This window comes from Echinops telfairi, unplaced genomic scaffold (assembly GCF_000313985.2).
Source record: "Echinops telfairi isolate 266 unplaced genomic scaffold, ASM31398v2 ScPeMD7_2;HRSCAF=8, whole genome shotgun sequence".
Lineage (NCBI taxonomy): Eukaryota > Metazoa > Chordata > Mammalia > Afrosoricida > Tenrecidae > Echinops > Echinops telfairi.
The window spans coordinates 19,751,119-19,762,364 of NW_022103898.1; the positions used below are offsets into that span (position 1 = coordinate 19,751,119).

Below are 11,246 nucleotides of genomic sequence, written 5' to 3' on the forward strand. Positions count from 1 at the left end.
AGTACAGCAAAGTACTGCAGACACCACCATTACAGGTGGCTCTGCACAGACAGCTTTGTAAACACCATAATGTTTTAAATTAAATGAGGTAGAGAGGGTTGGCAGAGCAGCCATTCTAAATGTAAGAACTGATGTGAGGGAAGACAGTGCTAAGAGGGCAGGGGGATCGGAGAAGGGGGGGGAGGGGGGGCTGCAAAACAATGGACATGGAGGTCAGTGGTCAGGGCTTAGACCGAAAATTTCATACCTGACCTGACAGATGGCTGAGGAGCCCTGGTGACAAGAGGTAATGTGTTAGACTATGATTCGCAAAGTCCACAGTTCAAAACCATCAGCCGTTCCGTGGGAGAAAACAGGGCATTCTACTTGCATAAAGAATTATCATCTTGGAAAGTCACAGGGGCAGTTCTACCCCGTCCTATAGGGTCACTATGAGCTGGCATCTACTTGATGGTTGTGGGTTTGGCTTGGTTTGGGGTAGATAGCTGTCTGGCAACAGGGAAGGCTCTGAGAGAGGTGGGAAGAGTAAAGGAATTTTGGAAGAATTCTTTTGACCAGTAGCTCACGGGGCAGATAAGAAAAGCTAGCAAGTCGGAGGCCACAAATCTCCTGTGAGGAGCAGGCCTCAGTGCTTCAGGCATGTGTACACTGACACAAACCTTAAAACGGAAAGTGATTTGGCAACACGCATGACAAGCTGTAAAAATATTCTTCTCCTTTGACCCAGATTCTCTACTTCTGAGAAGCCAATAATAATGAAATCACCCAGATGGAGAGGAAAATTATGTATGTAAGCATATTCACTGCAGTGTATTCTAATGTCATTGGGGAGAAGGGAGACAACCCGAGTCTGCACAGGAGATTGATGAAATAACAGAATATGAAATAACCTGACAGAATATTATACAGTAATTTTTAAAATGATGGCTAGGAAGTTCTGTAGCAATGTGGAAAATTTCTTAGGATGGCATCAAGTAAAAAAACAGTCAAACATCAAATTATGTATTTATAATGATAGTAATTACAAGTATGCATGAAGGCATAAAGACAGAGATCAGAGTGATTTTGAGTGTTAAAATGCAAGAGTAAAAGCCCTTGTAGAAGGGTGGTGGAATTTCTGGTGACTTTAAAAAAAAAACAACTTATTATTGCTGCTCTTCTAAATAATAAAAAGGGTTAAGGTTAAAGATAAATGAATAAAGAAAGGGAGAATGGATGAGCAAGTTGTAAATCTGAGGGCCATAATTTAGGAGAGGTTTTGAAAAGTCCACAGGCACAAGACATCAGACTACAGTTGTAAATTAACACTTCCTAAAGGCTCTGGTATTGTGGTCACGTGCCACTGAGTCAATTCCCACTCACGCGACTCTGTACAACAGAATGAAATGCTACACGGGCCCCAGACCATTCAAATAAATCACTGTACATCAGAATCAGAAAAGCTCTAAGTGTGTCATTTATGTAATTATTAATTCTACAGTGATATGGAATAATTTATCTAGCTGCTAGTGTGCTGGTTATTCTTCGATAATTTTAGTCAGAATTGGCTCAACAGCAATGAGTTTGGGATGGGGAAGGGACAGAACAAAACGCCAAACCCACTGCTAGAGAGGTGATTCCGACTCAGCAACTCTGCAAGACAGAGCAGAACCGCTCCTTTGGGTTTCCAAAGCTGTAAACCTTTACAGGAGCAGACTGCCATCTCTTTCTCCTGCGGAGTAGCTGGTAGATTTGAACCACTAACCTTTTGGTCAGCAGCAGAGTGCTTTAACCACTGTGCAACCAGGGTTCCTTTATTTTCTGGAAAGACACCCACTGAATTACAGAACTATTTTAATCAGTTCCTATGTAGAATTAATCTTTTAAGGTGGTGATTTAGAATGGTACCAAGAGCTGATTTTTCTGACTTTTAAAAAGCAACGCTGTTATCATATTTTTTAAAAAAACCCAAAACCCATTTTTTAAAGCTTCCAAAAGTCCTGTCTCCTAACTAGCACAAGAGCTTAATTTAATTAGAAAATATATTGGTATGTGAGGCAACATAAATTGAATTTTGAATGTGCCAATCTATTCAGGAAATTCAGCCCTCTAGGATTCTTTTATATCCCAAAGTTGCTGTCTTCTGTAGTGCTGTCTCCTTTTATACAACTTTGATCTTTAATTAGACCTATAGCCCCAAACCACACATTTCATGAGCAACAGAAAAGGTTGCAATGGAGGTAGTGGTGTCTTTTTTCCAGCCTAACTCAGGTCCCCATAAGAACCCGTGCGACTCCTATATTTGACCTTGAATTCTGAACACTAGGTTTACAGAAGTAGCTGTTTATAGTGGCTATTGTACCCTCAAACTTTATTCTCTTTCCACAGCTAAAAGGGGGTGGTATGAGGAGTATGGAGAGCGGCTAGCATTTTGGGCTGTCTATAACTGTTAGCCGAAAGTCAACCACTTCACATCTTTATATCCCTAATTCCCAGATGAACTGGAGCAACTAGTCAAATATAAACTGACGTGTAAAGCCAATGTTCAAGTTAGAGATCAGGAAAGCTAGGAACAATAGCTCAAACTCACTATGAGGGCTCCCCACTGAAGGTTTTATATGCTATGAATCGGCTCTAAAAAGTTCTGCCTCTGGAAGCCAGGTAACCTTGAGTTTAAATCCAGTCCTATTGCTTACAAACAGTGTGACCTTGGTCATATTGTTCAATCTTACTACCTTACCCCCTCAGCCTCCTTATCTCTACTTATAGCACCTAGCAAGTAGTAGGTGCTCAATAAAGTCACTCTTGTTTTTATGGTCTGTGGTGTGGCATCTGACAAATATCAACAGTACTGATACGAGGATGAATCTTATCAGAATGATATGTATATGTCATATTTCATGAATAGGTTACTTCTACCACTAAACACCAATAATCAAGATTATATACACCAATTTGATAATAAACAGAGGAACCCATTACACATGCTATGTAAAAACCTGTAGTGTGAACTTTAGAGTCAGAACTCAACCTGGATCCAAGTGGAAAACAAAAGGCCTTCTTATGTAGTCCAAGATATGTATGCAACCCTATTCAAATGTGGAAGAAGGCCTGGTAGGGCTGTGGGGTAAGTGTGGGGACTGTTAACCCGCAAGGTCAACAGTTCAAACCCTCCAGTCACTCCTTGGGAGAAAGGCTGAGGCTGTCAGCTCCCCACAAAGATTTACGGTCTCAGAAACTCTATACAAGGTCACCAGGAGTTGGAATTGATAGCAGTGAGCTGGGTGTTTTAGACCCCAATAGTAGGTCTCTAACAGACACATAATTCAAGTATTAAAAGATGACTTCATTGCTATCAATGCTGTCTTCCTCTTCTGAGAAGACTACTCTTGGACACCTACACGTATCTGCCTGGTCTCACATGCTTTTTACCCTTCATTTGGTCATTAACTTGCTGTACTTCCCAAATGGAATCCTGGTAGTTTGCTGTCCATAATCACAGTTGATGACTTTAGTCTTCTGAGCTTCTTCATCTATTAAAGGAAGGTTGGGCATGTGTGTGCGTGCGCACACACATATGGTATTCTGCAACTCGAGTCCCAAGTACTGGAAGTCAGGCAAAGAGAGGGACTTGCCTAAGTGTGACCTGAATGGAAATTTGGACCCAATTTTTGAGATTCCTTCTAGTCTAAATACCTTGTGTTTCAAGGAAATGTGTGCACCTTGGGGACCTTGATCACTATTTGTTGATAATCATGACATGGTAACAATGAAGAGGCTGGTACAAGAACAGACCGCGGAGAAGGAGCAATTTGGACAGTCAGTCCACAATCCACACCCCATCCTATAACTGGAGGGGAGGTGATTAGGACCAAGAGTAGCCAAAGGATATAGTGTACTGCTCCTGAAAAACGTCCTCTTTTGTACTTAAAAAGACAGCGGAAGTATGTAATCTGTAAACAAGACCGACCACTTGTTAGCTATGTGCCCATTAGCATGGAGCTTCCCACTTTGTTTTTCTGACCCCCAATTTCCTATTCCAAAATAACAATACGTACGTCCTCATGCGTCATAATTTAAGAGGATTATATGTGACACCATGTATAAAGATGCTTAGAAGCATGGTTCCTGCTTAAAAGCAGGAACTCAATAAATATTAACACATAGCTCGAGGAGTGAAAAAGAACCACCACACCTTAAAAAAACAAAACAAAACACAGCAAATTACTTTTCTATGCTGAGTCAACTTATATTATGCCCTTCAGAAATGGACAAGTTTCCTTCTTTGCTTCTTCCAAGATAACAAGAGTCAGTGAGCAAAGCAAGGTGGCTTGGAACTTGGAAAAGAGAATCTCTAAAGAGCTACAAAAAGTACATTATATTTCCTGGAGCTAGACGGGTAAAGGCTGTTCAAACACACATGATTCATGATACTTTGCTACGCATTAAGAAGTGCAAGAGTCCAGGAAAAGGAAGAGAACAGAATGTAGGGCTGAATTTTCAGAGTGGGCTATGTCAACTCAGTCCCACATGTGCAATCCCTGCCTTTGAAGAAAGCCTAATGGGTATGTGGTGCTTCCTCCAGCCTTGGTGAAAGCCTGACAACAAGTCTATGATGTAGGTGTTATTGTTATTCCCAGGGAGAAACCGGAGGCAGAACCAAGTTAAGTCATTTGTGTGAGATCACAGGAAGTTTAGGTGGAGAATCAGGTTCTAGATCAGTCGTTCTCAACCTTCCTAATGCTGCTATCCAGTAATACAGTTCCTCATGTTGTGGTGACCCCCCCCAACAATAAAATTATTTTTGTTGCTACTTCGCTGTCATTTTGCTACTGTTATCCATTGGGCAGCCCCTGTGAGAGGGTTGTTTGACCTCCAAAGGGGTCGCAACCCACAGGCTGAGAACCTCTGGTCTAGACAATCTTGCTCGAGAGCCTGTTCAGCCCACACTTACCTCCTGAGTACCTTGAGCACTATCAATGAAACTGATGAATCAAGTGCCTCCGAAATGTACCTTGGTCAGTATTTGGCAACTAATTCATTGAATCGTATCGCAAAATACCGTTCCTACAAGAATGATTATATTGTGCCTATTTTATAGAAAAAACAAACTGTGACCTGGAGACTTAAAATAACATATCCACAGTCTTGAAGTCAACAAATGGCCGAGCTGAAATTTCTTTCTACTGTACTTGGCTGACTTTATTAGAGAAATCAGCACACTGACTCTCTACCCACGAGAGATGAAACCCTTTTATAGCGCTCATTTCCCTTCTTAGCTAGGCTCTTCAATGTCCCATTAACTATATGATGTTGAATTGACCCAGACTCATGGTGACCTTATGTGCATCAGAGTACAACTGTACGCTAAAGAATTTTCAATGGCTGATTTTGGGCGGGGAAGCAGATTGCCAAGTCTTGTGAGGGGCCTCTGGGTGGACTCGAACTCCAATCCTTTGGTTAGCAGCAGAAAATGTTAACTGTCTGCACTGATCAAAGCCTCTCACTGCCCCCTGAATCCCTCCTATTCCACACAGCAATTCTCAGATTCGTTTCTCCAGGCAAAGAAACCAGTGGTTTCTGATTCCACACACAGTTAACGGAACAGGACAACTGATTCCACCTCCTTGTTCTTACTGTCTAACCATCGTGCGCGTTATTTCCCACAGTCATCTGCCCCACAGTTTCTTCCCTTGAGCACCACTGCAACATAAGTAAAGTGATTTTCTTTGCACTCTGTCCCTAGTTTAATCTGAATGAAACATAGTGGACTCTCTTCTAAAGGAGATAACTACTCCCATTCACTATCAAGGCACAGCAATTGCAGGCTTAGCCCACTGAAGTACAAGTGTTTAGGACATGAGGCCTAACGACCTTAAAATGTTCCCAATGTAAAAAGGGAGCTGGAGATGTTCAGGGCTCCGGCTCTGCCAGCACTGGACCAGGCGTGGAAGGCATGTGGAAGCCAACCTGAAGGAGGGTCAAGGACAGAAAAGAAAAACGGGAAGAAGCAAATCTGGGAGTTTGAATGAGTTCAGCCACAAAAGGAAGTAGAAATATTGAAGGGCATGGAAAGATCCAGTTGAAAGATTTTCCTCCTCCTTCTACAAAAGCACATTCCTATTTATGGCGGGGTATCTGGCATATAGTTGAGTGGTAAATAAACGTGTGTTGATTCAACACAATAAGCAAGCATTTTGCTTGCTGTATTTCCTTTTTTCCTTGGGGAACTTGGTTTATAGCTGCCTCACATCTCTTTTGAAAGCGGTAATAAATCACGTTAAATGAATATAGTGCCCACAATATAGAGACGCGATGAGAAGAGCTATGAAAAAAACTAAGAAAAAGTGAAGCGAACGGAACCCGGGCATCCTCACAAAGACAGCAGCTTATACTGTACGAAAAGCACTGGCCTCAGAGTCAACCTACATTCAAATGGGAGCCCGCTCTGTAGCTGGCTGGGTGGGCATGGGGCTGTATTACAAACCCTATTTCCATCATTTGTAAAATGGGGAATACTGCCTCGTTCCGTCCCAGAGCTGTCAGTTAGGATTCAATGGGGCTGGGGGGGTTTCAGATGGTTCCTCTTGTTTTGTTCTGCTCTTCCTTCCCCTCTGAGTGCAGGTAGTGGTAGGTGGTCCTTGGAGCAGACACTGGAAGGGGGAGAGCCTGGTGAAGGCAGATGACAGGGAGAAAGGTGTGCCTTCACAGAAGGGAGTATTCAGTTATTCCTAGTCTTTGAAATGCAGAAGAAAGGTGTGGCGGGAGCAAAATCCCTGGAAGGAAGAAATAATGGAGAGCTAACGGTTCTTGGAGAGAGATCCTCCGGAGGTGACCGGGCTGGATACCCGGGGAGCTTGTCACTGCATAGTTGTAAACGGAAGAAAAAAGGGCTGGGCAGTTTGAAGACACCAAGGGCCGGAATCCTGGCTCACCAAGTATGACCTTGGGCAAGTTACTTAACAGATCTAGAGCCTCCCGGTCGCAAAATGTAGATTAATGCCTCACAAGGGATGGCTGTCAAGATTAAATGAGATAATGGACAGGAAGGCTATTAGTGCGAGGCAATAACAGGTATTATTAGAGTTAGATTTTCCACCCACTTACAACATTAATGTCCGTGACCTTGGGCGTGATTTCAGTCCTTCTGCGCCTCGGTTTCCTCATCTATAAAATGGGGAGGACAGTTCCGTCCACCCCATGATCACGCTGAGGATCGAATCGGGCCACCAAAGCCGGCATCCCGCCTGGGAAACTGACCGGGGCTCCACATAAAGAACTGCCATCGTGGATTCCGAGGGGTTTTTTGCACGTCAAGGGCCGAGTGGTTGCAGGGAGCACGTATTTTTCTACTATCCAGGTGAGGACGCCTGGCATGCATGGGTGCACCCCGGAGTGGGGCACAGTGCACAGGCGTGCCGCGAAGGATTCCGGGGGTGTGACTTGCACGCTCGGGGGAAGGACCGTGGGGCACGCTGTGGGGCCAGGAACAGGGGAATGGGCGCGGGAGTGGGGGCAGGGGGCTGCAGGCTGCACGGCTGGGGACGGCTGGGGGCACAAACACGCATGCCCAAGCCGGAAACGTTTTTCTGGAGGGTGAGGAGGGGAGAGCCATGCGCATCCCGGAATAAGGGGGGGGTGGGGAGGGATGCGGTGTGCAAGCCCGGAGGACGGCCCGGGGGTGCGATCCCCACACACCCGGGGCCAAGGCTCTTTACCTTGTCGCTGTAATCCCTCAGGACCCGCTCGATAGCCCCCGCCTCGCCGGCCCGGACGATGTAGAGGGCGCGCTCCTCGTCCATGGCCGCAGGTGCGGGGGAGCTGCGGCCGCTCTGCGCGCCCAAGCCAGTGCCTCCAGGTAAACGCCTCGCGCCTCCGCTCGCTCGCTCCTTCCCAGCTTCCTTCCTTCCCTCCCTCCCTCCAGCCTCCAACCCGCCAGCCTCCGCCCGGGCAGGCCCGACGTCACCGCCCCTCAACTTTCACCCCGCGACGTCACCGCTCCCCCAGCAACCGGCGCCTCGAGGCCGCCCCCGACCAGGCCCAGAGCTCGAGGGAGGCCTGGAGAAGGGCCTGAGGCGGGGTCAGGCCCGAGGCTTTGCTTGCTCTCCTGCCTGTCCCTCGCTCGGAGCAGCCTCCAGCCTGCTAATTGGGCTGTCACAGACAGAACGGTTCTCCTCTCCTGACCCTCCTCTATGAATCATTCTCCTCAGCGACGAGCGCATCTGGGCTCTTCGCCGCCCAGCTATGAGCCAGCAGCTAACTACACTACAACTCCCTGCATGCAACGGGGCCATCCCATTCGGCCACCTACCTTACGGGAGCGGCGAATGGCATGCCGGGATTAGTAGTCATCCAGCGGGAAAGCCCTCCTACCAAAGGCATGCTGGGAATTGTGGTCCTGCGAGGGCCGGAAACGGGAGTAGGTGGCCGCCAGAGGCCAGCAGCGGAGGGACCGTTAGGGGGAGGGTCTAAGGTCGTCGCTGCCTGGTGTTTTGTTCCTGACGGTTCTGATTGTCCTGCTCCCCAACCTTGGCTCTTTTGGCAGAGTGACCATCGCGGAAATCGACACCCTTTGGTGGGAACCCTCAAGCACCGGGTTGATTCCCTCTTTTCTCATTTAGTGGTTTTGGTCGCTCTGAATTTTTGTCCTTCTTCCTCTGCTTGCGGTCAGATTGTGTCTACGGCTTCACAAATGAGGGAGATCCAGATGATAGGAGACACGGAAGTTTTGGTTTCACCTGTTTTTTAATAGTAATCGATGCTCATTTATCGAGGGCCTACGGGGCTCCAGACTGTGTTCGGTCGTGTCTGTGCACCACCACCACCACCACCACCACCAAACTCACTACCATGGAGTCAGTTCTCATGCACAGCTATGCTGTAGAACAGGGTGCAGGTGCCCCTGTGGTTTATGGAGACTGTCACTTTATGGGAGGAAGAGGCCTCATCGTTCTGCTCCATAGCCTCGAACCTGACACCACAGACTTTGTAGAGCCCAAAGGAACCTGACTCAGATGAGTTAGGATTTGCCCTAAATCACATAGCTGGTGAACTGATGATGAAGTCAGGATTTGAATCAAGGGCATTTCACAAAGACCGCTGTTTGAGACCCTTGCCTTTGGCTAGTGGGGGTCTGCCAGCAGTTTAATCTAACTACTCTGAAGATGTATTTTGGGCTCCCACTGCCCTCCATAGCCTTCTACCAATTGGGTATTCATAATTTCAGCTCTGATACTTTTTTGTCGTATTTGAATTTTGTTATTGTCATGGTTGGATCACACAAACTGGTGTGTTTCTTCCATGTGGACTTAGTTGACGCCTCGCTTAGATGGCTGCTTGTTTGAATACAAGCCTTTGAAGATCTATTGCAATTGATAGCCAGGCACCACCTTCTCTCTTTGCCATACTTTGCTGTAGTGCCCTTATCTTCAATGATCATTTCATGAAGGGTATCCAGCAGCGCCATGCAATGCTAAAGATCTGTTTGTTTGTTTTTAAGTTTTTTATAAAATCATTTTAGTGGGGCCTTTTCCAGCTTATATAACAATCCATGCATCCATTGTTTCAAGCATATTTGTACATAAGTAGCCATCAACATTTTCTAAACATTTACTTTCTATTTGACTCTTGGTATCAGCTCCTCTTTTTTCCCTCCCCCCTTGATAGATTATACATTATTATTATTATTTTCATATCTTACACCAACTGCTGTCTCCCTTCACTTATGTTTCTGTTGTTCGTCCCCCTTGGTGGGGGACAGGTTATGTGTCAATCATTGCGATCAGTTTCCCCTTCTTCCCTTCCAATCCCCACCTTCCCCCGACCCTTCTGGTATCAATACTCCCATTTCTGTTCCTGGAGGGTTTATCTGACCTGGATTCTGTGTATCCTGAGCTCTTATCTGTACCAGTGTACATGCTCTGGTACACCCAGAACTGAAAGGAAGGACTGGGGTCAAGATAGTGGGGGTAAGGAAGCCTCAAGGAACCAGAGGAATACTGTGTGTTTCATTGGTGCTATACTGCACCCTGGTTGACTCATCCCTTCCTCGTGACTGTTCTGTGAAGGGATGTCCTATTGTCTAAGAAAGGGTTTTGGGTCTCTACACCGACCCGCCTTGTTCTCAACAGTAATGTTTTTTTGTGTTTGTTTTGGGTCTTCTGGTGTCTGTTACTCGATTCTGTTGACACCTCATGATCGCACAGACTGATGTGTTTCTTCCATGTGGGCTTGTTGCTTCTCTGCTAGATTTACTTGTGTAACTTCAAGCCTTTAAGACCCCAGACACTATATCTCTTGATAGCTGGGCACCATCATAGGCTAAAACTATTTATGAGAGCAGAAAGCCTCATCTTTCTCCCTAAAAACCACTGATAGTTTTGAATCGCTGGCCTTGCGGTTAACAGCCCAACTTGTAACCTACTATACCACTTGTGGGGGAGGCAGTATGCTCATTTTAAGGTACGGAAACGTGAGTCTTGGAGAAATTATTGGATTCATTGCAGAAGTTGCATGCTGACGTAAAGCCTAGTAGAGACCATTCTCTTTCTGCTCTCCCAGCTGTTAGGAAATGGCTGGATTCTTCAGGTCATTTCTAGTTTTACACTCGTTAAGAGAAATCATCGTTGATGTTCCCTGGCCACCTCTTCCATTGGAGCTGTGCTGAAGAACTAATGCAGGCAAAGATTTGTTCACCTGATAATGCTGAGTTTCTGCTGTAGTCAGACACTGGGCGAGGCACTGGGGATTCCCAGAGGAACATGAACATGGGACCAGAGTTCTGGGGTCTTGGGTCATTCTGTGAACTGTACCCTTCATGCTACAAACCCTTTTTTAAAAGCATATTTGTTGAGCCAGGTATAGGGTGGGTGCCATGTCTGTAATTACATCAGATTTTAATCACTCTCTTTGGTGGGGGCAGGGAAAGCACACTTCTTAAGAAGGTAAGGAATAGAACCCCACATTTCCCAGGTAATAGTAACATCTTAACAGTTTGCAGAACATTTTTTACATGATCGCAGTACGTCATTGAGGAACACATTGGCCCCATTTGATAGAGAAGAAATCTGAAGTTCAGATGAGTTCAGTTGCATGCATGAACTGGTATGCAAATGGTAGCTATAACTGCAACTTTTCTGATTGCATCTTCTGTGTCTTGTACTGTGTCAAGTGCTTTTGGGGTAGCCATATATCTATTTTTGGAGCAAGGGTTCCCAGAGAGGATATTAGCAAGGAAAATATCTAGGTAGAGACTTTCTTTTTTTTTT

The 11,246-nt window shown here is 45.7% G+C and overlaps 1 protein-coding gene across 6 annotated transcripts in view; it reads right to left on the reverse strand.

Annotated features, from left to right (window-relative positions):
- Positions 1 to 7,824, reverse strand: part of RIC8B (RIC8 guanine nucleotide exchange factor B) — a 148,879-nt gene extending 141,055 nt beyond the window's left edge. For all 6 annotated transcript variants that reach the window (XR_004046157.2, XR_006680355.1, XR_004046156.2 and 3 more), the window contains exon 1: positions 7,698 to 7,824. Coding sequence is in view for 3 of the 6 variants with exons in the window: in XM_004700329.2 (XP_004700386.1) it covers positions 7,698 to 7,781 (84 nt within the window). In the remaining 3 variants the exon portion in view is untranslated. The remainder of the gene's footprint in view (positions 1 to 7,697) is intronic.
- Positions 7,825 to 11,246: the final 3,422 nt, after the last annotated feature.